Raw genomic sequence first — 25946 nt, 5'->3', positions numbered from 1 at the left:
TAAATATAGAGTTGCCATTTAAGCAAGTAATTCCACTCCTAAGTATGTATCCAAGAGAAATGAAAATGTGTCCATACAAAAACTCGTACGCAAATGTTCACAGCAGCATTATTCACAATGGTCAAAAGGCCAAAACAACCCAAGTGTCCATCAACTGATGAATAGATAAACAATATCCATACAATGCAATATTATTCGGCTCTAAAACAGAATGAAGTATTGATACATGCTACAAAATGAATGAACCTTGAAAACATTATGCTAAGTGAAAGAAGCCAGTCACAAAGACCACATATTGGATGATTCCATTTATGTGAAATGTCCAAAACACGCTAATACAGACAGACAGGAAGCAGATTAGTGGTAGCTTAGAGGCTGAAGTTTAGGGGGTGATAGCTAAAGGGTACTGAGCCCTCTTTTTGAGGTGATGAAAACATCCTAAAATTGATTGTAGTAATGCTTGCACAACTCCATGAATATGCTAAAAAGTATTGAATTGTATACTTTATATGAATGAATTATATGAATGATATCTCAAAAAAGCTGTTACCAAAAAAAGGGGAGTGGCCAGCGTAGCTTCTTCCTTTTTCTTTTCTCTCTCTCTCAGATCGCTCATTCTGAGGTCTCCCGTCAACACCTGAGTGCACTTAGACGCGGATCCAACCAGCCCTAGTCAACCTTCAGATGACCACAATCCCCACGGAGGTCTAGGCTGCCACTTCATGAGAGACTTCGAACCAGAACTATCTATCTAAGCTGCCCCCAAATTCCTGTGACTCAAAGAAACAGAGATAAGAAAAGTTTGTTGCTTTAAGCCACTAAGTTTGGGGTAATTTGTTGTGCAGCAATAAATAACTAATACGCCATTTATATAAAAGAAATATTGTTTGCTTTTGCTTGTGTATTTATGGGATTTCTTGGAGAGGATACTCAAGGAATGGTAACAGTGGTTGCCTCTGAGAGAACTCTGGGAGGATCATTGAGGAGATAGGGGAAGAAAGGAGACTTACATCTGATTGCACACCCTTATTACCTTTTGAATTTTGTATCATGTGCACGTATTAACTTTTCCAAAAAGTAAATAAAAACTTGGAAAATACTTAAACAATTTTTTAAAAGTCAACAACTGTTGGCTGCCTACAAATAAAGTCTGAACCCCTCACTACGCCTTAGAAGGCCTCCAAGATCTGGCTCCCCACTCTCTACTCTCACCCCTCCTTGCCCTAAGTGCTTGTAATCCCCAAACACACCAGGCTATTTCCCACCTCCATGCCTTTGATCATCCTGGTTCTGCCTGGTTGCCCTTTTCCCTCCTTCCCATCCTTTAAAACTCAGCTCAAATGCTGTTACTTTTTGGAAGACTTCCCTGGGTGTCCTTAACTGTATCAGAAGTCCCGTTCATGCCCCCAGAATACCCTGTGTGTGATTCAATCACTTCATAGTGTGATGATCTGATTTCTCTCCGGTATCTCCCATTACACTATGAGCTCCCTGGGAGCAAGGACACTTGCTCAGGGTTCCCAGAGCCTAGCACAGCGCCTGACACACAGAGGAGACCATTAGTGAAGGATTGATGTGAGAAAGAAAGGAAGGGAGTAGGGAGAGAGGGGGAAAGGCAAAAATGAAAGAAGGGAGGGAAGGAAAGTGGAAGAAAGGACAGAAGGAAGGAAGTGAGTGTTGAGAGAGGAAGAAAGAAAATGAGGGAGGGAGGAAAGAAATTCCCCCAATGTGCTCAGCAGTGTCATAAACGTACAAGAAAGACTTATCGGATGATTAAAATCCCAAACCAAATCTAAAACAAACCCCAGGGAAATGGGGAGGAGTGTGGATGCCCATTCTAAGCTGCAGGGACAAGAGCTCCTGTCACTGCTGCTCCTAGCCCAGGGAACCCCACCGATTAGGAAACACATCTGGAAGGCTGGAAGACGCCCACCTCTGGATCACCAGCCAGCCCAGCTGCTGCCTCCAGCTCAGTCCCCCCTAGCTCCCACTCCATCGCACACATTCTGTTCTCTGCTGTGACTCCAGCACCAGGGCAGTGCCTAGCACACAGTAGGCACTCAATATTGAATGAATTGTGGTCAGAATCATCTCCTTTCTGTGGAAGGAGGAGTCTCACTTTGTCATTGTAAACTTGTCTCTTCCTCTCTCTGGGACTCAGTTTTTTCATCTATAAAATGAGGGAGTTGGGCCAGCTTATTGGTCACACCCTTTCCAGCTGACAGTTTATGACCCTCAAGGCCTTTGACCATCCCAGTAAGTCCAAACCCTTCCACCTGAGCATCAAGGGCTCCTCACAAGCTGTTCTTCACTTGGACTATGCCACAGGAATAACGGTGACCATTTATTGAGTGCTTACTGTACACTAGGAATCACACGCGGCATTTTACACCCATCATTTTGCTTATTTCTTTCTACCACCTCTGAGGTAAACACTATAATAATCTCCATTTTATAGATAAGGAAACTGAGACTCAGAAAGGAAAACCCACTTATCCGAGGCCACACAGCTGGGAAGTGGCAGAGCGGGAATTTTAAATCCTCTGCTCTTAAACCTCTACCCCATGCTGCCCCCTCAAACCATCAACCAGGCTTCCAGCCTGAGTTTCTACTCCATCCAGGAACCTCCCTCTGGCTAAGCTCACCTGGCCCGCAGGTAAACATTGAGTACAGAGAGCTTACAGCTGTAACTTGTAATCTGTAAACTCATGTCCTGGGTTCCAGTTTAGTGGTAAGAACAGGTTCTAGATCCATTCGTATTTGCATTGTTTCAGTTCCACCTTTCACCAGATGTGTGACCTTTGGGCAAGTCATTTTAACAGATAAAGATTAAATGACACAACAAATGTGAAAGTGCCTAGCATAGAAGCTGGCACATTGTATGTTCTCAGTAAATGGAAAGACCAGGTAAAGAATAGCAGAGGTGTCCTGAGAAGCCCTGAAAAGCTGACCCTAACTCCATAAAGAGCCACCTGGATCTTCCCGCCTCTTTACTTAGCATTTGACAAAAACATCCTGCCACCATCCCCACCATTAATGCTCCTTTATAAATCCTTGGGCTTTAGATTCAGACAGACCAAGTTACAATCCTGTCTCCACTACTTGCCACTTGTATGACCTTGGACAAATGACTCTTTCCTCTTTGAGCCTCAGTGTTCTCATCTATAAAATATTAATAATGGTACCTACTCCATCGAATTCTTGTGAGGATTAAATAATACTATGCATGTAAATGGTTAGCACATGGTCGAGCATAGAGTAGAGGCTCAGAAAACGTTAACTATTTTTCCTGAATGATAATGACAGTCATAGTAGCTTCCAACTGCCTGCTGACTAATGTCCAAATTCCTTGACCCAGTATTCAGAGCATCGCGCTGTGGCCCATCATTCCTTCCTGGCCTCCCCTATGTGAATACCACTCAAGCCAGATGTGGCTTTCTCACGTCTGTGTCTCTGCCCGTGATCTTCCTCTCCATTCAGAATGCTCTCCCACACCTGTCCACACCCTGCCCAACTCAAGCCTCACCTCCCAGCTAAGCCAGCAGCCTCCTCAGTTGCCCTGGGTTTCCTCAGCACTTACAGGCCAGAGCATACCAGTGCTCAGACCATCCGGGGTGAGGCTTCTGTCTGCACTTGTCTTACCTACCCTCTTTCAGGGTTCATCCTTGATTTCCATTTTGGGGAACTGACCTTTCTCCATTATCAATCCATGTGTTGGCAGGGATGGGCATGTGGCCGAGGGCTTAGAAAAAGTTGCAATTATTAATTAAGAGGTAGACACTTGACCAAAGCTGAGCCAATGAGACTCAGCCCTGGAACTTTTACTGGAGCCATGGAGTAACCAGCATTCATAAGCTGAAGCAATGTAAATTCAGAGCTGCTAGTAGCCTTATTTATCACCTTCAAGAGAGAAGTAGACTTAAAAATGAGACCAAGAAATGGAGAGAAACATGTTCTTAATGAGCATCTGGATCCATGCATGCCTGCAGCAAGATACTCTTGAGTTTAAAGTTGTGTGAGACAAAAACCTTACCCTCTTTATTTTTATTTATTTAGGCCAGTTTGAGTTGGGTTTTAAGCCACTGAGAGATTGCTGATCAATATTGTGATCCAACTAGATGGTAAGCTTCCTGAGAGCAGGAATTGTGTCTTACAGGCCTAAGATCCTTGGGGACAGGGACGATCATGGAGCAAGTGAGGAGTAAACAAAGGGATAAGTATCTCTTTGCATCTTCCCAATGGTCCAGTGCAGTGTGCTTAGAAGACTCCAAAATACTTGAACAAAATTTCACTTGAACAAGAGCCATACAACAGACATTCAATTCTTATCTGATACAAACAAGGCCTTTTGCTTCTCTGCAGCTCCTCTGAGGATGACTGATTTCTCACTTTCTGGATGGAATGATCTTGGTGAAAGAGTTGTTCTAGGAGCCCCATGGGCTGAAAAAGATACTTTAAATCCACTAATCTAATTGATTAGTTTTCCACTGTATAGAGGAGAAAACTGAGATCTAAGATAAAAACAATCGCTTAACACTGCACGGTGAGTCACAGGCAGAGCCAGCCAAGATCCCCCATCCCATGACTCGTAGTGCAGTGCTCTGGCCCCTGTCCTGGTGTCACTTTATTAAGCAAAGTGAATCAGTTCCTTACCCTGAGAACTCAGAAATCTCTATGCAAAATGAAATAAACTGCTCCACTCTGCTCACTGGACCCCCTCAACCCTCAGCGGTGGGGCAGGAACACAAGGGAAAAAGCACTGGGCCAGGAGTCAAGACTTAGTTTACTCCCTTCTGGCTGTGTGACTGTAGGTAAGACCTTTTCCATAGTATCAGTCTCCTCTCTCTAAAATGGAGGCGGGGGGGGGGGGGAAGTGAGATTTGAAGGAGCTGATCGCTAAGACCCCTGAAATTCTGTAATTACATGGGGATAGTTGGACAGTTCATCAAATCCCCAAGATTAAACGCATATGGATTACAGAGAATTGGAAGGCTAGAGGTCAGCATCCCATCTGCAGACTCAAAATCAAGGTTGAGGAATTAGGGATCCGAGCTGAGCATATATTCTTTCCAGCTTGCTTTTGGAAGAAGAACAGAATGGAGATAGATAAAATCACCTTCTGGGTACCACTGGAAATATGGAGAGAAAACCCCACATCCTACAATTCTCCTTTCTCATCTTCTTCAAAGATCCTAAAAGACCCACATCTAAGTTGAACGGAGTGAGACGTATTTGAAACAAGCCCATTAGAATGTCTGCATCTGAATAAATGCTGCCTTCTTCAACGCCGTCCTTTTGGGAATTTGGGCATTTCTTCCAGTGGGCAGTAATCCCTCCCTGCATTTGTTAAAGTCCTCTTGGGGAAGGAAACCACCTCAGGATTTTGCCCTCAGACCTTGGCTCTCATCCCAAGTGACAATTCTCAACATGATCACCCATCGTACTTTCTACACTTGGCTCAGTGACTTCCAGCCATTTCCAAAAATCATATTCCTCCTTCAAGAGATGGAGTTTCCTCTCAATGATGACGTTCAAGAGAATACACTCCATGCTCCGAAGACAATTCCCTACAATGTTTTGAGCGGTGGAATCATCAACAAATAATATAACACCTCCTCCTGGGGGTCTCTTTTGAAGGGGCCCACACTTGTTGAATGCCCTGAGGTGCTTATTTTGAAAAACCATCTCTGCTGCATGGTCATCACATTTTTCCTTCTCTTCCTCATCCTTTCAGAGCTCCAGACTTTTTCCTAGTTTCACTAGCCCTCCTTGCCCATCCCTACCATCCCCTGGCCCCACTTTCCTGAGCCAAACTCTCTTTCCTGCCTGCAATTAGGCAAATGTCCAAGTTGCTGAATCTTAAAAATCTGTCTTCGATTGAAAGGTGGGTGAGGGTAGAGACTCTAATGGATCCTTGAAAAGTGTCTCAGCAGTTCTCATTCCCAAAAGGCCTTTCTCTGGTTCTTAGGGCAAGATGTCTGTCTTAGCCAAACATTCAGAGGCTCCCAAGGACTCATTCCCCTTGGGCACCAGAACTCTTCCTGCATTGGGTGGGGGTCGGGGGTGGAGACCTGCCCTCTAGAGACTCATGTTGCCAGGTGCTGTCAACCACCTACATTTGAAACATTGAATAGACATTATAGACAGCCTCCTCCTACCCCCTCATGTTATCGTAGCACTTTAAAGTTTACAAGTTCTTGGAATCCTCTCCACTGTTTTACAGATGAGGAAACCAAGTCTCAAAGAAGTAAAGTGGAACACTCAAGTTGATAATGTCAGCAAGTTAAAGGTCAAAGTCAGATTTCTTGATACCCCACCTCACACTTTGTTCAATACAACAGAAATTGTTCACACCTAGAATAACTCTTCGTTCATTTAACTATTTCCCCTAAGACAGCCAACAAAGACTCTCAGAGACCCTCAAGAGACTCTAGCATAATGCTAACCCATCGATGCCCATATCCACAGACCCAAAGACCCAATCCTGCCCCAAGATGTCTCTCTCATAGAATGCCCTCCCCAGTGGCTGCTTACGGACAGCCAAGGAGGTGTGTCTTTAGACAGAGGAGCAGAATCTAGCTCTGACTCCTCCAAGAAACGGAAGGAAGGAGGCCCCATCCCTAGCGCCTGTTCTAGGGGTAACGCCCCCGCCCCTCCCCTACCTGCCAAGAGCTGCATCCAGGCGCAGATCTTGTAGACGGTGGCGGTGTTGCAGAAGAAGAAAAGCGCAAAGCAGGTGATGCAGCCGAGGATCAGCACCATGGAGAGCAGCACGAAGAAGGCGGCCGCCTTGAAGGCGCCGGACGGGATGGTGCTGAAGTCGGTGAACGAGCCGCGGCAGGTGAGCTCGCGGCCCGCCAGCCCGCTGCCCACACAGTAGTGGAAGAGGCCGAAGTAGCCAGGCTTGGGGGTGCTCACGCTGTCGCCCACCCAGTAGGGCTGGATGAAGACCACCACGTTGATGATGGCGAAGCAGATGGTGAAGATGGCCCATAGCACGCCGATGGCCCGCGAGTTCCGCATGTAGTGCTCGTGGTAGAGCTTGGAGGCCTCCTGCGAGGGCAGCATGGTGCCCGGGGGCGGGGCCGGCGGCAGCGGCGGCGGCGGGGGCTGGCGGGGGCCGCCGGCCCGGGACAGACCGCCGGGCTGCCGGGCGGGAGCTGGGGACGCACGTGAGAAGCCGCCCTGAGCCGAGGAACTCGCGAGGGTGGGGCCTGGGGCGGAGCCGGGGGAACCTGGGGGCTGGTATGGGGGAGCTAGGAAGAGGTCATGAGAGTGTTGGGGTGGTGTCTATGGTGGGGACTGGCAAAGATCTCCAGTTGGGGATCTAGGAAGGGGCCATGTGAAAGTTGGGGGGCTGGGATAAGGATATGGGAGCTGGAAGTGGGGGGGGGGGCTAGAAAGTGGTCATGGGAGAGTTAGGGAGGGGGCTTGGGGGCTGGTATTGGGGGAGTGAGAGGGGACCAGGGGGAGATGGAATTGGAGGCTGGAGACCGATGTTGGAGGATGAGCAGAGGGACTGTATAAGGGAGCACGGGAGGGAATGTAGGGGTTGGTATTAGGAATAGAAGGAGGTCTGGTATTAGGTGTCTATAAAGGGGCTATGGAGAGGGAAGTGGGCGCTTCTATGAGGGGGTAAGAAGGGAATATAAGAGGCGAGGGTACTGGGGGATTGGGAAGGTGATATGGGGGCTGGGACAGGGAGTGGGGGCTGGTACGAGGGTCTAAGAGGGAGAAGTAGAGAAATCAGGATGAGGGTAGAGGGGAGTCGGGAGCTAGGACTGCAGAGTCTGGACACGGGGCAGCGGGGTTGGGGGTCCCTCAGAAGCCAGGGCTGGATGTAAGCTGGGAGGAAGCCTAGGATTGGCGGGCCAGGGCTGGGGAAAGAGGGTTTCCAGGCTAAGGGGGCAAGGGACCGGGGCCTGCAGGCAGCCCGGGCCGCGAGGAGTGGGCGGTGGGCAGGAGCTGTCTTCGGGGCGCTGGAGAGCGGCCGGGCCCGGGTAGGGCCGGGGGTAGGAGGGATGCTGCCCCGCGCCCAGGCCGGACGCGCGCGGAGGCTGCCGCCGCTGGGAGGGGATGGGGGAGACCAACCTGGGCCCGCTCGGGGGCAGCAGGTCCGAGACTGGCACGGCCTAGGCACCACGGCTCGACGCTCGTAGCAGCGGCTGCCTCGGCCCAGGCGGCGGCCTCGGCGCGGCCTCCATCTTGCTCGGGTTCTCCCCGGGGCGCGCTCCGGCGCCGAAGCGCGCGCTCTCGTGCACCCGCGTAGCCCGGCGGAGGCGCGCTCCCGCCGCGGGCGGGCGTGCGGGGCGGGGCGGGGCGGAACGGGGAGGGGCGCTTCTGGTTCTGGCAGTCGGAGAAAGCGCGGTCCCCGGCGTCCCCCAGCTGGAGCAATAAGCTCCGTCCACAGTAGGGCCCTCTGGTTTGGGGGACCTCCTCCTTCCAGCCTGAGCTGTGGGGCTGTAGGTCTCCTGCTAAGCCCAGGGGAATGGGGGAGGGGCCAAACAGGGTATTATTTGATAGGGTTTGAACTGATCTCTTGCTCCCAAATTACCTTCCCTACAGACTCTCACAGTGCCTCAAATTGCACCATTACGCTTCCAGTCCTTTGAGTCTTGGAGGCGTTGAAGGTTTCCAGAGTCTCCTAGGAAACTGCCAGCACCGTTGGGAGAAGGAACCCCATAAACTGTTAGCAGCCCACGTCCGCGGTGGGGATTTGTTGGCCGCCAGCACAAGGAGCGGGCCCCGGGGAACAGGACCCAGGGTGAGTATCGGGGACGGAGACAGGAGGCTGGGAACGTGTTCGTTTCCCTCCCTGCACTCTGCCCAGGGCCTGGCATGAAGTGCGCATATCATAAAGATGTTAAAGAACAAAGCGGCCAAGCCCAGGCTCAAGGTTGGGCCAGAACACCCGGGGCACTCCTAGGGAGCCAGTGTGGGTCATTTCTTTCCCTGCAGGGAAGTAGCTTTTGGCTTAGGATCTGCTTTTGGCTTAGGATCCGCCAAGATGATCTGGGTTGGTACCCAGACGAATTCTGTTACTTAGTGTCTCTGCGACCTTGCACTTGCTCTGTCTGAACCTCTGTTTCCCCATCTTCAAAGTGGGCAGATTAAGCCCCACTTCACAGGCAGTGGATGTGGGGGTCAAAAAATAATCTGCTAGTGGGTTCCAAACACTGGACTCCACACAGGGGTCAGGCTGATGTAATTTACATTTATCTGCAGAAAATATTCATGTAAGGTTGCCAACTTTTTTTTTCCAGGAGGGAGAAAGACTATTCTTTTTTTCTGAGATTATGTGCTTCCTGCTTTCTGAGAGTAAAAATTGCCCTTTTTAAAGAAATGGTGATGATACTTAAGGGAAGCTTGGGGTTTTTTAGTGCCCTTCTTTGGCAAAATAAAAATTAGACGGTTATCTCCACCTCAGAGTTTTAAAAAATTTCATGGGTCCATGAAATCCCACATATTGGGGACCTCAGACCTATGGTGGTCATCTCACCTGAGCACAGAGTGCTCAATAAATTTGGTTTCCCCTTGCATCGGGTCCTTGCAGAAGACATCCTGGCTGGCTCCTGAGACTCCTAAGATCCTAGAATCTGGAGCTGGAAGGGGCTGTGGAAAAAGTCTCCCTCTATACCTTCTCCCACCCGACAGATGGAGAAAAAAGGCCAAAGAGGGAGATTGACTTCTACAAAGAGGGCGATGGATCCTGCAGATCGGACTCATCAACCTGGTTCGTCAATTTATTTGTCCATGCAATAAGAGTGTGATAGGCCCGTGTTTTGTGCCAGGCACAGCAGTATGCTACGCCCTGGGGAGAAGATGGAGGGTGAAGAGATGTGGTCCCTGCTTTCCTGGAGCTCACAGTGTTGTGGGGAAATAGGGGATGCTGGGAGGAGGGAGCCGGCGAGTGGTCATCCTCAAAGAGCACCTCACAGTCTCCTGTGAGTGCTCCTGGTTTGCTTCTGTTCTGAACAGAACAAGTTACTGGAGCCGGAAGCTCCATCTTTTCTAGTAACTCTGCCATGAATTATTGCCTTTTTTTCTATCCTGCGGAGCCAACCTAGGCAGTCCAGGTTAAAAACCGCAGAAGTCCACTTACTACTCTCTCTCAAGGTAGGACCTGGGATTTCTTGCTAAGATGGGCTTCCAGTTCCTCACCGATTGCTCTATTCTAGTTCTGCAGACCAAAGACGCCCTGTAGAGATCTGCCTACTAACCACACCACTTCTGACATCAATACATTTTCTTTAAAGAAACTCTTTTCCCCCCCTCACTCAATCCCTGGGTTTGGTGAGACTCACCCCCAACCGCCACCATACTCTTCTCCAGAGGGGGAAAATGATCAGGGCTGGACAATGAGAATACTCCGTTGTTCTAGACACAATGATTGGTTTTCAGGGGTGGCTCCATAAGCTAACCAAACAGTTGAGAATGGTATCCAGGTCATTTGTTGCAGTTTACAATAAAGAGGTATTCTTTTCTACTGAGTTTGTTGAGCTGAGGGAATGATAAGCTTCAGCTACTGGGAGCCATCTTTGACACCTCAAGCTTGTCTGAGAATAAGGAGAGCATAGAGGGAAGCTACGAAATGGAGAGAGACAGTCCCGATGACATAGTTTGAGCACCTTGATCCATCCATGCCTGAAGATCTGCTTCTGGACTGTTCTGTTAGGTGAGCCGACAAATTCGGATTTGCTTAAGCCAGTTTGAGTTGGCTTTTTGTCACTTTCAATAAAAATAGTCCCAAATAACTTACCTACATCCCCCAAAAGAGAGCAGGGCTGGTATATCTGATTATTTATATTGTAGAAGAATACCTGAATAGGTGAGCCATGCTGACATATTAGAACCAACAGACCAGGATTTGAGACCCATCTCTGCCACTGATTAACTGTGTATGACCAGGACAATGGTGCTACTCCGCAGAGCCTTATTTTCTTCACTTATAAAATGGAGAAAAACATATGTCCTTCCTACAGATGTTGTGAGGATAAAAAGAGATGATGAATGGAAAAAAGCTTTGTAAACTGAAAAAGGCTTTATCAACGTAGGTGATTGTCGTTAAATTTTAATAAGTGGCTTGCCCAAGCAGTAGAAATAGCAGTCTTGTTGGAAAGGCACTTGCAGAGCTGTGAGCAGCTGGGACAGAATGTCTTCTCATTTTAAAATAAAGACTAACCTTGGAATAATTACAGAAAGAAGGTGAGAACTCTCTACGGGAAGAAATTCTTTTTGACCCCAGGGAGTGGCCAGACCAGAATGGAACAGTTGTGAGATCAAGATGGGGAGTTGTGGGACCGAGATAGATCCTAAGGCAAGGGTGATGCTGGACTGAGCCCCTGGATGAGAAGAGAAGGCCCCCTTCCAGCCAATATCCTAGTGAAGAAACATTTGTAACCCACCGGGTACCCGTGTGCCTGAGTTAAGTGTTCGGTTGCGTTGAGCAGTTATTAAACTCTTACAGCATTCTAGGTCTCCTGATCTTTGCTTTCATGTAGTGTCTCATTTAATCTTCACAATAACCCTATGAAATAGTGTTATGGGCTGAATTGTAGCCCCCACCCCCCCCCACCCCAATTCATATGTTGAAGTACTAAACTCCAGTACATCAGAGTGTGACTGTGTTTGGAGATAGGGCCTGTAAAGAGGTAACTAAAGTAAAATGTAGCCATATGGGTGTGCCTTAATCCAACATGACTGATGTCCTTATAAGAAGATGTTAGGACACAGACAACACACAGACCAAAGCATGACTATGGAGGACGCAGCGAGAAAATGGCCATAGGAGAGAGGCCTCAGAAGAAACCAAGTTTGCCACAAGTTCATCTTAGACTTGCACCCTCCAGCACTGTGAGAAAAGAAATTTCTGTTGTTCAAGCCACCCTGTCTGTAGTATTTTATTATGGTAGCTCTAGCAAACTAATACAGGTAGGTACTACTGTATGCCCATTTCACAGATGAGGACACTGAGGTTAAATGACTGGCCCAAAGTCACACCTCTAACAAGTGGAAGAGCTGGAATTTATCCCCAGGTAGCCTGCTCCAGAGCCCACATTCTTAATTACCATGTCACATAGATCATTCTATAGAGTGGATTCAGTTCTTCTCAACTACCTTTGTTTCCTTTTTGTGTCCATATCATTTGGTTATGAGCACAGGCACTGGCATCGGATCGTCTGTGTTGAGGTTTCTGCTCATAACTGCTCTTAAGCCTCAGTTTCCTCATCTGTAAGGTGGGGATGATGATAATAGTAACATCTCCCTCTGAGAGTTTTCAGGAAGGCTGAATGAGATATCGTGTATATAAAGTGCTGAGCACTGGGAAAACATTCAAGAACTTTTTGCTCTTACTATCGCAGGGCTAGAAAGTGGGAGTTCCAGGGTTCAAGCCTGGGGCTGGTTTGGTCAAAGCCAGTGCGCATAACCCTTACAGTGACCTGTCCAACGTTCCTGAGCCCTGCAGAAAGGCACAGAGCTGTGGAGTCAGGAAAATGGTATTTGTATTCTAACCCTGATACCCAAGAGCTGTGCGTGTTTGAGTAAGTTATTCAAATTCTCTGAACCTCATTTTTCTTATCTATAAAATTGAACTAACAACTCCTTAACCTCATATGGTTTAAATGAAGTAAAATGTGTAAGATATTGGTCACACAGTAGATGCTTAGCAAACATTAGTAGAGAGGATTTCGTCTTTTGTAGAAGGTTAGGCTCTAAAGGCAAACGCAATAGGGGAGGAATGTGGTGTAAATTACCCTTAAGAAAATCCCTTAATTGTCCATAAAGTACAATAAGCAAGGTTTCATCTATGCCACCCTACCCTGTAATTGTAGTGTACCAAAGTTACAGAAAACTGAGAGAGACTAAAGAAAGAAACAAAAGGAAACTCCATTTTCAGATGTGGAGACATTCAAACCATTCTGCCTTTAAAATACTATTAGTCCTTAGAAAATGGAGGATAGGTGGAAAATTCTAAAAGATCCATATTTACCTGTATAATTTATTCTTTACTTATCTGTAAAGTCTCCAAAACATTAACACACAAAATAGATGAATTTGTGCTTGTGAGGATTAAAATAAACAGCATAGTCACCTCTTAAGGGATCAATCCTTAAATGTCTGTATGAAACTGTAATGGAAAATCTGTGGGGTTGGTCTGTCCAGATTTCCTTTTCCTTTTCTTCTGATAATAGTATCCAGCTTTTTTTAATTTTTATTTTTTAAAGATTGGCACCTGAGCTATCATCTTTTGCCAATCTTCTTTTTTTTTCCTTCTTCTCCCCAAAGCCCCCCAGTACATAGTTGTATATTCTAGTTGTAGGTCCTTCTAGTTCTGCTATGTGGGACGCCACCACAACATGGCTTAATGAGCAGTGCTAGGTCCACACCCAGGATCCAAATCAGCAAAACCCTGGGCTGCTGAAGCAGAGCATGCGAACTTAACCACTCAGCCATGGGGCCGGCCCCTGTATCCAGCTTCCTTTAGGGAACTGCCCCTTCTACCTCTCTGGGCAGGAGTGGATATGGGTCCCAGGCCAGCCCATCGTACTGCCTGTCTTAGCCAGCCCAGGCTGCTATTACAAGATACTGTAGACTACGTGGCTTAAACAACAAGCAAATTCCTTTCTCACAGTTCTGGAGGCTGGAGATCAGGGTGCCAGCATGGCAAGCTCTGGTGAGAGCTCTCTTCCTGATTTACAAATGGCCACCTTCTTGCTGAGACCTCACAGGGCAGAGAGAGAAAGAGACAGCTCTGGTCTCTTCCTCTTTTTATACAGACACTAATCCCATCGTGGGGGCTCCGCCCTCATGACCTCATCTAAACCTAATTACCTCCCAAAGGCACCACCTCCTAATACCGTCACATTCAGGGTTAGGGTTTTACCATATGAATTTTGGGGTTACACGGACGTGCGGTCCACAACATTGTCCCACACATTGGCTTTAGTGATTTGTCCTCAAGGAAGAGTGGGGATAGAAAGAGAGACAGAGAGGCAGAGAGAGAGATACGCAGTTCTTCCTTCCTTGGATCATAGCTGTAAGGATGGTTGTAGGCGGTCGTCTTCACCATTCCGTGGCAAAGCCTGAGAGAATAAGGCCAACATGTGCTCAGAAGCTGGGTTGAGAGATGGAGAGATTCTTAATACTGTTCAAAACCCTATGGTCAAAGTTATACCTGTCTTTCCATGGTTTTCTTAAATCCTCCTTTTTTGTTGACGGTGGTTTGAATTAGCTTCCTGTCGCATATTCCTGAAAGAGTCCTAATGAATACCATATCTCTTGCCTCCCTCAATCTCACAGGTTATCTCTTGCTCTTTGGCTTGAGAATCAAGTTATTCTTTCCTTCAGCCACACAGCCAATAAGTATCAGTGGCACCTCATATTTAACAGGCCCTGGGCCAGGCAGTGGGGACACAAAGGTGAAGACCGGTCCCTGCCCTTGAGGAACTCATTGTCTAGTGGAAAAACAAGGAAACAGATGGAGCACAATTAGAATGACAGAGGGTCACTCAGTGATTGTGAGAACCACATGAAGGGGCTCACTGGAGCTGTGATCTTGAGTGAGTCACCTAAACTTTTGAAATCTTGGTGGCTTCATCTGTAAAGAGGCCATCATAAAAAATAAAGGATTAAATAAAATAGTGTGCTTTATACTTGAAGCAAACTAAAATGTGAAGAATTGTTCATGTAATAACAAGATGTCTATGTAGCTGCACCATGCCTTTCCTTGTAAGCATCTGTATTATTTAGGACTCTTGGGTTGCAAATGACAAACACCCAGCAAAAACTGGCATGAGCAGAAATAGGTTCCAGGAGGATCCAGTTGCTCATGCAAGAGGATCATACATCAATCTCTGCCCAGAGACCCTGCTTTCCTGTCCATGGTTGGCTCCATGTCCACGTAAGATCTTCCCAAGCCATGGCTTTGCTGGCTTTGTGGTCAGAAGAAGTGGTCTCTGTGGATTATCCCTTTGAGGCCTAGTACGTGGTCCATTTTTCGTAAATGTTCCCTGTGTGCTTTCAAAGAATGTGCATTCTCTATTAATGGAAGAAAGTTCTTTCTATGTTTATTAGCTCAGCCTGTTAATTGTGCTGTTCACGTTTTGTAGATCATTACTAATTTTTTTGTCTGCTTGATCCTGTAACCACAGGACCAGACACAGAATTTGCCACCCCAAAATATGCCTCTTTGGCATAAGGGCTATTTTGGGCTGATTATTATTGAGAAAAAAAAACACAGCAGACACAGGAAAAACTCTGAAATTTACGCTTTAAGGGAAAATTCACATTTATAAGAGAAATCTCCATTTGTGAGGGTGCCTCCCTCTCTGTGCCAGGAAGGGGAGGATGACTCTAATCTCTAGAAACTCTCATCAATAGAGAAGGCAATGTCTTAAATATGCGTAACAACTTTATCCTTAATTATTGTGCTTTTCCCCGGAAACCTCTCGTAACTGACCCCATATTAGAAACAGTTTTAAAGCTATTTTTCAGGGGTGGCAAGCCAGCCAGAAGCATGTGCAGAATAGAAAATCTTGATCTGCCAATTGAAACTCGTCCTGCCAGCACTTCCACTTACCAGCCGGCCCTCCCTGACCCCTTAAACCTTACCCCATACTTTGCATGAGCAAGACTGATTTGCGAGCCTGGCCTCCTGTCCCCTTGCTGATTGATTGTGCAATAAAGCCTTTCTTCCCTCAAAGACCAATGCACCACAGTGTCAGCTTCTGTGCACATCAGGTGGTGAGCCCTTGTTCAGTAACAATCCATCAGTTTCTGAGAAAAGTGTGTTAAAATGTCCCATTATGATTGACTGTGAGGGGACCTGAGAGAACTTTATGAAGTGATGACTGTGTTCCCTATCTTGCCAGGAGTTTAGGTTACACAGGTGTATGCATTGTCAAAACTTGACAAATGTACTCTTAAGATTTGTGCGTTTCATTGTATGCAAATTTATTTCAACAGAAAAAATTGCAGTCAACTTTAGGTAATGACGTTTCTAAGGGAAAAGGAACTGATTCTGCAATTTACTTTAAAATGCATAGAAAATAAGATGGGTTAATAAATGCTCAGAAAGATGGATATGTGAAAAAGCAAATATAGAGTAAAATGTTGCTGGTGGAATCAGGCAGTAAGTATTTGGGTGTACACTGTAAGATTCTTTCAACTTGCGGTACAATTTGAAGTTTTTCACAAAAATATGTTGGGGAAAAATCTCCCATTATGATTGCTGTTTTGCCGATATCTCCTTGTGAGTCCATCAATTTTTGTACATACGTCGAGACTAAGTTATTAGATGCCTACCAGGATTATTTTGGCTAGTATTTCCCTGGTATCTATTCTTTTTCCTTTAATCTTTGTGTATCATTATGTTTTTGGAGTGTCTTTTGTAAAAATCAAAAAGCTTCACAAAAGGAATACAATATGAGAGTCTCTGTCTTTTTTTTTTTTTTTTTTTTTGAGGAAGATTAGTCCTGAGCTAACATCTGCTGCCAATCCTCCTCTTTTTTCTGAGGAAGACTGGCCCTGTGCTAACATCCGTGCCCATCTTCCTCCACTTTGTATGTGGGATGCCTGCCACAGCATGGCTTGCCAAGCGGTGCCATGTCCACACCTGGGATCCAAACTGGCAAACCCTAGGCCGCCAAAGTGGAACATGCGCACTTAACCACTGCGCCACCAGGCCGGCCCCGAGTCTCTGTCTTATAATGGGTAAAAATTAATCAGTTTATGGGCTGGCCCAATGGTGTAATGGTTAGGTTTGCGCTCTCTGCTTTGGCAGCCCTGAGTTTGTGGTTTCAGATCCTGAGCAGTAAGCCATTGTATAGATGAACCATACTTTGTTTATCTACTCACCACTTGAGGGCCATTGGGGTCATTTGGATTGTTTCCACATTTTGACAATTATAAACAAGGCCGCTATAAACATTCATGGATAGGTTTTTGTATGAATATAAGAAGTCATTTCTCTAGGGTAAACATGTAGGAGTGAGATGGCTGAATCATATGGTAATATACGTCTAACTTTATAAGAAATTGCCAGTTTTCCAGCACGGCTGGACCATATTGTATCCCACCAGCAATGGGTAAGTGTTCTAGCTGCTCCACGTCGTCACTAGAATTTGGTATTGTCTTTTTGTCATTTTCTTCTTTTTTTAATTTGAGCCATTTGAGTGGGTATCTCATTGTGGTTTTAATTTACATTTCCATAGTGACTAATGACATTAAGCATATTTTTGTGTGCTTATTAACTTCATTGGTGAAATGTCTGTTTAAATCTTTTGCCCATTTTCTATTAGACTGTTGGTTAACTCATTATAAAATTTTGAGAGTTCTTCATATATTATGAATACAATTCCTTTATTATATGTATGTTTTCTAAATATATTTCCTCTTAATTTTTGGCTCATCCTTTCATTCTCTTAACAGTATTTTTTGAAGAGCAGAAGCTCTTAATTTTGATGAAGGCCAGCTTATCACTTTTTTATTTTATAGATTATATTTTTTATATAGTATCTAAGAAATTTTTGCCTGATCTAGGTAAAAGAAAATTTTCCTCTATGTTTCCTTTGAGAAGTTTTATAATTTTAGCCTTTACATGTAAGTCTATAATCCATTTTGTGTTAATTTTTGTTTATGATGAGAGGTTAGGTTGAGATTTATCTTTTCTGTATGGATATCCAATTGTTCTGGCACTATTTGTTGAAAAGACTATGTTTTCTCCTTTGAATGGCATTTGTACCATTGTCAAAAACCAATAAATCATGGGGCCAGCCCCGTGGCCGAGTGGTTAAGTTTGCACACTCCACTTTGGCGGCCCAGGGTTTTGCTGGTTTGGATCCTGGGCACGGACATGGCACCACTCATTGGGCCATGCTGAGGTGGCGTCCCACATGCCACAACTAGAAGGACCCACAACTTAAAATATATACCTATGTACCGGGGGGTTTGGGGGAGTAAAAGGAAAAATAAAATCTTTAAAAAAGAATCAGTAAATCACATTAAGATACCTCTTTACACCCACTAGGGTAGCTAAAATTCAAAAGACAGATAATAACAAGTGTTGACAAGGATGTGGAGAAATTGGAACTCTCATACATTGATGGTGGGAATGTAAAATGGAGTAGCTACTTTGAAAAACAATTTGGAAGATTCTCAAAATGCTAAACATAGTATTACCGTATGACCCAGCAATACATCTCCTAGCATAAGAGAACAGTAACTAGGCTACAACCTCAGATCTGGGGCATAGGAAGGCTATAAGAAGCAGAAGTGATTGCTCCTAGGAAACTTCAAAGACTAACAGATGCCGTAGAAATGAATTCCCACGTTGGTTCTAACCTGACCATCTGGAGCTTTACACACACATAGTTCAACTTGGTTTGGGTACAACTGCATGCTCTCCATATTTTCCAACCTCAACGTCTTCCAAAGAGAAATGAAAACATATATACATACAAAAGCTTGTGCATGGGGGCCAGCCCTGTGGCCGAGTGGTTAAGTTCATGCACTCTGCTTCAGCGGCCCGGGGTTTCAGCGGTTCAGATCTCAGGTGCAGACATGGCTGCACTCATTAAGCCATGCTGAAGTGGTGTCCCCATAGCACAAGTAGAAGGACCTACAACTAGAATATAAAACTATGTACTGGGGGGCTTTGGGGAGAAGAAGAAGAAGAAAAAAAATTGGCAACAATTGTTAGTTCAGGTGCCAATCTTAAAAAAATAAAAATTAGGGGCTGGCCCCGTGGCTGAGTGGTTGGATTTGTGTGCTCCACTTCGGTAGCCCAGGGTTTCGTCAGTTCGAATCCCAGGCAGAGACATGGCACTGCTCATCAAGCCATGCTGAGGCAGCATCCCACATGCCACAACTAGAAGGAGCCACAACTAAAAATGCACAATTATGTACCGGGGGCTTTGGGGAGAAAAAAGAAAAAATAAAATCTTTAAAAAAAAATTAATAAATAAAAATAAAAATTAAAAAAAACTTGTGCATGAATGTTCATAGCAGCATTATTCATAACAGCCAAAAAGTGAAAACAACCCAAATGTCCATCAACTGATGACTAGATACATAAAATGTGGTATAGCCATACTATGAAATATTATTCAGCCATAAAAGGAATGAAGTACTAATACATGCTACAACATGGATGGATCTTGAAAACAGTGTACTAAATGAAAGAAGCCAGTCACCAAAGACCACATATTGCATGATTCCTTTTATATGTAATGTCCAGAGTAGGCAAATCTACAGAGACAGAAAGTAGATTGGTTATTGTCTAAGGCTGGAGGAGTGAGGGAGTGAGATGTGACTACTTATAAGTATAAAGTTTCTGTTGGAGATGATGAAAACATTCTTAACTTAGATTTGGATGATATTTGCACAACTCTGTGAATAGACTACAGCCATTGAATTGTATACTTTAAATAGATGAATTTTATGGCATGTGAATTATATAACAATAAAATACTTAAAAAATAAATTGGTCATATATGTTTCAATCTTTTTCTGCATTCTATTTTGTTCCATCAATCTGTGTCTATCCTTTTACCAATACCAGTTTACCTTGACTACTGTAGCTTTACAAAAGTCTTGAAATTGGGAGTACAAGTTGTCCAACTTTGTTCTTCCTTTTCAAAATTATTGTGAGTATTTTAGTTCCTTTGCTTTTCAACATAATTCTTAGAATCAGCTTGTTGATATCTACCAAAGCTCCAGCTGGAATTTTGAAATAAATTGATTGAATCTATAGATCTATTTAGGGATAATTGATGTCTTAACAATATTGAGTCTTCTAACCTGTGAACAAGGTATATCTTTGCCATTGTCTCAGTTTTCTTTGATTTCTTTCATCAGTGTTTTGTAGTGTTCAGTATACCAATCTTGCACAACTTTTATTACATTTATACCTCTTTCATGGTTTTTTTCAGTGCTATTGGAAATGGTACTGTTTTTTACATTTTAATTTCTGATTGCTCACTGATATGATATAGAAATGCAATTGATTTTTATATATTGACCATATACCCAGTGATCTTGCTAAATTGCTTATTAGTTCTAGTAAATTTTTTGTAGATTTTTTGGAATTTCAACAACCAATGAGCCAAAGATGAAATCAAAAGGGAAATATCTTGAAACAAATGAAAATGGAAGAACAACATACCAAAATTTGTGGGGTTCAGCAAAAGCAGTCCTAAGGGAGGTTACAGGGTAAGTGGCTACATTAAAAATAAAGATCTAAAATTAAAAAATCTAACTTTGCACTTCAAGGAACTAGAAAAACAAGAACAAACTAAGCCCAAGGTTGGCAGAAAGAAGGAGATAACAAAGATAAAATGGAAATAAATTAAATAGATAATAGAAAAACAATTAAAAAAATCAATGAAACTGAGAGTTGGTTTTTTGAAAAGATAAACAAAGTTGACAAACTATTAGTTAGATTTACAAAGAAAAAGAGAGAGAGGACTCAAATAAATAAAATTAGAAATGAAAGATGTTACAACTAATACCACAGAAGAACAAAGAATCATAAGAGACTATTATGAACAATTATATGCCAACAAATTGGACAACCTAGGAAAACTGGGTGAATTCCTAGAAACATTCAACCTGCCAGGACTGAATCATGAAGAGATAACAAATCTGAACAGACCTACAATGGATAAGGAGATTGAAATAGTAATCAAAGATGTCCCAACAAAGAAAAGTCCATGACCAGATGGCTTCATGAGTAAATTCCACCAAACATTTAGAGAAGAATTAATGCTAATTCTTCTCAAACTCTTCCAAAAAGTTGAAGAGGAGGGAACACTCCCAAACTCATTTTATGAGGCCAGCACTACCCTGAAACCAAAGCGAGATAAGGATACTACAGGAAAATAAATTACAGGCCAATATCCCTGATGAATATAGATGTAAACATTCTAAACAAAATACCAGCAAACTGAGTTTAACAGCACATTTAAAGGATCACATAGCATGATCACATGGCTTTTATCCCTTGGATGCAAATCAATAAATATAATACACCACATTAATAGAATGAAAGATAAAAATCATATCATCATCTCAATAGATGCAGAAAAAAGCATTTGACAAAATTCAACATCCTTTCATGACAAAATCTCTCAACAAATTGGGTATAGAAGGAATATACCTCAAGATAATAAGGCCATATATGACAAACCCAAAGCTAACATCATACTCAATGGTGAAAAGTTGAAAGCTGTCCCCCTCAGATCAGAACAAGACAAAGGTGTCCACTCCCACTACTCCTGTTCCACGTAGTACTGGAAGTTATAGCCAGAGCAATCAGGCAAGAAAAATAAGTAAAAGCCATCCAAATAAGAAAGGAAGAAGTAAAATTTTCTCTGTTTGCTGATGACATGATGTTGTATACAGAAAAATCCTAAACCCCACCAAAAAACTGTTAGAACTAATAAACAAATTCAGTAAAGTTTCAGGATACAAAATCAACATATAAAAATTGGTTGAGGGGCCGTCCCCGTGGCCGAGTGGTTAAGTTTGTGCACTCCGCTGCGGCATCCCAGGGTTTCACCAGTTCAAACGAATCCTGGGTGCAGACATGGCACCACTCATTGGGCCATGCTGAAGCAGCATCCCACATGCCACAACTAGAAGGACCCACAACTAAAATATACAACTATGTACCAGGGGGCTTTGGGGAGAAAAACGAAAAAAATAAAATCTTTAAAAATTGTTTGAATTTCTATATTAACAATGAATTATCTGAAAAAGAAATAAATGATCCCATTTAGCATCAAAAGCAACAAAATACTTAAGAATAAATTTAATCAAGGAAGTGAAAGATCTATACACCAAAAACTGTAAGACATTGATGAAAGAAATTGAAGAAGACACATATGAATGGAAAGATATTTCATGTTCATGGATCAAAAGAGTTAATATCATTAAAATGTCCATACAACCCAAAGCCATTTATAGATTCAATGCAATCTGTATCAAAATTCTGGTGAGGATGCAGAGAAACAGGAACTCTCATTCATTGCTGGTGGGAACGCAAAATGGTACAGCCACTTTCGAAAACAATTTGGTAGTTTCACGCAAAACGAACCTGCTCTTACCATATAATCCAGCAATTGCACTCTTTGGTATTTACCCAAAGGCGCTGGAAACACATGTCCACACAAAAACATACACACAGATAATTATAACAGCTTTATTCATAATTTCCAAAATTTGGAAGCAACCAAGATGTCCTTCAGTAGGGGAATACCTATATTAACTGGTACATTTAGACAACAGAATATTATGCAGTGCTAAAAAAGAGATGTGCTATCAGGCCATGAAAAGACATAGAGTAAACTTAAATGCATATTACTAGTAATGAAAGAAGCCCATCTGAAAAAGTCTACACTCTGTATGACTCCAACTATGTGACATTTGGAAAAGGCAAAACCATGGAGAAAGTGGATCATAGAAACATTCTACAAGGATAGGTTACATTTTCTCTGGGAGTGCCTGTGGATATCATCAATGCTAGACCAACTTAAAATTATTTCTCACAACTAGAAGGACCTGCAACTAAGATATACAACTATGTATGGGGAGTTTGGGAAGATAAAGCAGAAAAAAAAAAAAAAGAAGAAGATTGGCAACAGTTGTTAGTTCAGGTGCCAATCTTTAAAAAAAACACAAAAATTATTTCTTTGCTTTGGATGCTCATCCTAAGGGGATGGAATGGATTCTGACCCTCTTTGCATCTTTGTATTTATAGCAATGATTAAGGATTCTCAGGTTAACTGAGAACTGTTGACTCAACAATGACATCCAGAACCCAAGAACTTTCCATCTTTCCATTCTACAGTCCATCTGTAATATTCTTTTTTAAGTAAATACATTTTTTTTCCACCTGACATGCTATACTTCATTATTTTTTTATTGAGATAACATTGGTTTATAACATTATATAACTTTCAGGTGGACATCATTATATTTCAACTTCTATATAGACTGCATCGTGTTCATCACCAAAAGTCTAGTCGCCATCTGTCACCGTACACATGTGCCTCTTTACCACTTTCACCCTCCCCCCACCCCATTTCCCTCTGGTAACCCCCAATCTGTTCTCTGTATCTACGCATTTGCTTGTTTATCTTCCACACGTTGGTAAAGTCGTCCAGTAATTGACTTTCTCCATCTGACTTATTTCACTTAGCATCATACCCTCAAGGGCCATCCATGTTGTTGCAAATGGCAAGATTTTGTCTTTTATATGGCTGAGTAGTATTCTACTATATGTATATACCACATCTTATTTATTCGTTCATTGATGGGCACCTAGGTTGCTTCCAAGTCTTGACTATTGCGAATAATGCTGCAATGAACATAGGGGTACATGTGTCTTTTTGAATTAGTGTTTTCACTTTTCTTTGGGTAAATACCCAAAAGCGGAATAGCTGGATCATATGGGATTTCTCCTTTTAATTTTTTGAGGAATCTCCATACTGTTTTCCTCTGTAATATTCTTCATCATGGTCACAAGATGGCTGTAGCAGACATGGCCATGCCCAGAGAAGAGGAAGGGGCATTTCTTCCCACGCATCTCTTTCTATTAGGGAGGAGACCCTTTCCCACAGTCCCTTTGAAAACTTTCCTTCAAATCCCACTGGTCAGGACTCAGTAACCTGCCTATATCCTATCCACAAAAGAGACCGGGAAAGCGAATCTGAGCATTCCCCAGTCTCTGTAGTGAGTGGTGGGCTCTTCCAATGGTGAAAAAGAACAGGTAGGAGTTGAAAATGGCCTTTTTGGTAGGCAACATTTCCAAACATTTCTATGAGTGTGGACCAGAATAAAAGATATTTTGTCGCCAACTCAATCCACCATAATGTGTGAAATTCAGTATTACTTTTTTTTTTTTTTTTTTTGAGGAAGATCAGGCCTGAGCTAACATCTGCAGCCAATCCTCCTCTTTTTGCTGAGGAAGACTGGTCCTGAGCTAACATCCATGCCCATCGTCCTCTACTTTATATGTGGGATGCCTACCACAGCATGGCTTGCCAAGCGGTGCCATGTCCACACCCAGGATCCAAACCGGCAAACCCCGGGACACCGAAGTGGAACATGCGTGCTTAACCACTGCGCCACAAGGCAGTCCCAGTATTACTTCTATAATTAGAATGAAATAGGGCTAATTTATTTTTTTAAGTCTCTCCCAAGAATCCCTAGCCATTTTAACTAACCTCTTAGCCATCACCTCCAGCAAGAAATTCAGCCTATTTAGAAAGCCCAACTTATTTGAATGTCATTTTGTGAAACAAGGAAGAAACAAAGAAAACAACATTTGTATTCCATGTGTTGGTTCTTTCCAGTACATTATTGTCTTTAATCCTTTCAATGACCCGATGACATAGATGCCAATGTCCCTATTTTACAGATGAGAAAACTGAGGCTTAGAGAACAGAGGTGCCTTACTCAAGGTCACACAGCCTGAAAACCCAGCACAGCCAGGTCTGCCTGGCTCTAAAGTCCATGCACTTTTCTTTGGGCCATTCTTCCTCCTGTCTCTCCATCCCAGTTATTTGTAAAGATCAGACCTGAGGATCAAGAACATAATTTCCTGGACTTCAACTTGGCCTAAAACATTTATCTTTAAGTCAGAAATCATCAGAGGGGGGCTTGTTGTTAAGTAATCCATCAGACAGGCTCTTGATTAGCGGTAGAAATGAAATTTCACCAGACTCTCTGGGGATGCCACTTAGCAATATTAAATTGAGGGCGTAAATTAGTCTGGCCAGAGAGTTAATTCCCTCTCTGATTCAGGCAACTGCCTGAGAGACGTCCGCTGGGAACTCAGCCTCCTGGTTCAGATTTTCTGTAGACGAGATTCCAGAAGAACCAAACTTTCCCACAGCGTTTAAACTGCTCTTCCTCAGAACTCCACCCTCTGGATTTCCTGTTTACCCTCTGCCTTCCCCGCAAGGTGGTGAACAGCAAAGCTCAAAGATCTCCCCCGCCTTGCTCACCACTGACTTCCAGGCCCTGCACTGTGCCTGGCACATAGTGGCACTCCATACAAGCTTGTCTAATTAGTTATTGATTAACAAATCATTGAAAATACTAGCATTCGGTTGCCCTCAAATTGAGTTGAATTGTGTGTGCCAGGGTTTGCAAAACTCCCAGTGGTCTGGTTAGAACCAGTGAGGCAACGTGCCTCAATGGCGCCTGCTCCTTCAAGAGTTTCCCAAGGACTATCACTGCTGCTCCTTATGTGCTTTCTGTGTCCTGGGTCTGTGACTTAGTCACCGTTTCCTTCTGCTAGACTTCAGACTTCCTTCCTTCCAGCTGTCACGTGGGTGACCAACAAAGTCTTCTGAATGGCAGTACCTCCTTAGAACCAGGAAAGAGAGACCCTTGCTCTTGGCCCATGTTTTAGAGGGCTCCATATATACAAACACATGACATTTGGGGAAAGAACACACAAGCACTTCTGTTATTTGGGATCTGGCACTCAGGCCTGGCACTGTTCAACCTATGACCCTAAACGTCCGCTCTCGCAACTCAGGCAACGCTTGTCCGTATCTCTAGAGAAACGACAATGGCGTCCGAATGGTTTTTGGCGGGTTGTGCCACTGCTTGTGTTCAAGACAGACACTGTTTCAGAGAGTGGGGAGGATTTAAGTGGTGGAATCACTTGGATTAGAGAAAAGAAATCAATGTCTTTGTCAAATCCTTCCCCTCAGACAGCATGAGTGCAGTAGATTCTTGCACTACGAAACGTTGTTTCCCGGTGGTGCTGAATGTATAGCATCTTGCTGCTTTCCGTGTTCCAATCTGTGGTTCTGGAAGTGCTCACAAATTAGTTCTATATTCACAAGAGTTACACGTGGAGGCTAGGGAACATTTTGCAATATTGACGATTACTCTTAACTTTGGATGCGTGTTTGTCTGGATGTAGCAGG

At 43.7% G+C, this 25946-nt stretch overlaps 1 protein-coding gene and 1 long non-coding RNA gene across 4 annotated transcripts in view; one reads left to right on the top strand and one right to left on the bottom strand.

The window, feature by feature from the left end:
* LHFPL4 (LHFPL tetraspan subfamily member 4) overlaps positions 1–8254 on the bottom strand; it is a 37763-nt gene extending 29509 nt beyond the window's left edge. Inside the window, exons 1-2 of the mRNA XM_023620025.2 lie at positions 8092–8254; positions 6663–7160 (exon numbers count right to left, since the gene is read on the bottom strand). Of these exons, the coding sequence (XP_023475793.1) occupies positions 6663–7068 (406 nt within the window). The 5' untranslated portion in view covers positions 7069–7160; positions 8092–8254. The remainder of the gene's footprint in view (positions 1–6662; positions 7161–8091) is intronic.
* Positions 8255–8278: 24 nt separating this feature from the next.
* On the top strand, positions 8279–19452 carry LOC111768295 (uncharacterized). Of its 3 annotated transcripts, none has more exons than XR_002800510.2 (4): positions 8279–8462; positions 8566–8764; positions 9655–10675; positions 11199–19452. It is a non-coding gene; the product is annotated as an uncharacterized lncRNA (long non-coding RNA). The 3 variants fall into 3 exon arrangements; XR_011427193.1 differs by having other exon boundaries at positions 8322–8462; positions 11177–19452; XR_011427192.1 differs by having other exon boundaries at positions 8322–8462; positions 9655–19452.
* The last annotated feature ends 6494 nt before the right edge of the window (positions 19453–25946 follow it).

The sequence above is a fragment of the Equus caballus genome, chromosome 16 (genome assembly GCF_041296265.1).
Source record: "Equus caballus isolate H_3958 breed thoroughbred chromosome 16, TB-T2T, whole genome shotgun sequence".
NCBI lineage: Eukaryota > Metazoa > Chordata > Mammalia > Perissodactyla > Equidae > Equus > Equus caballus.
Note: the sequence above shows the minus strand (reverse complement) of the source record. Positions and strands in the feature narration are given on the sequence as shown.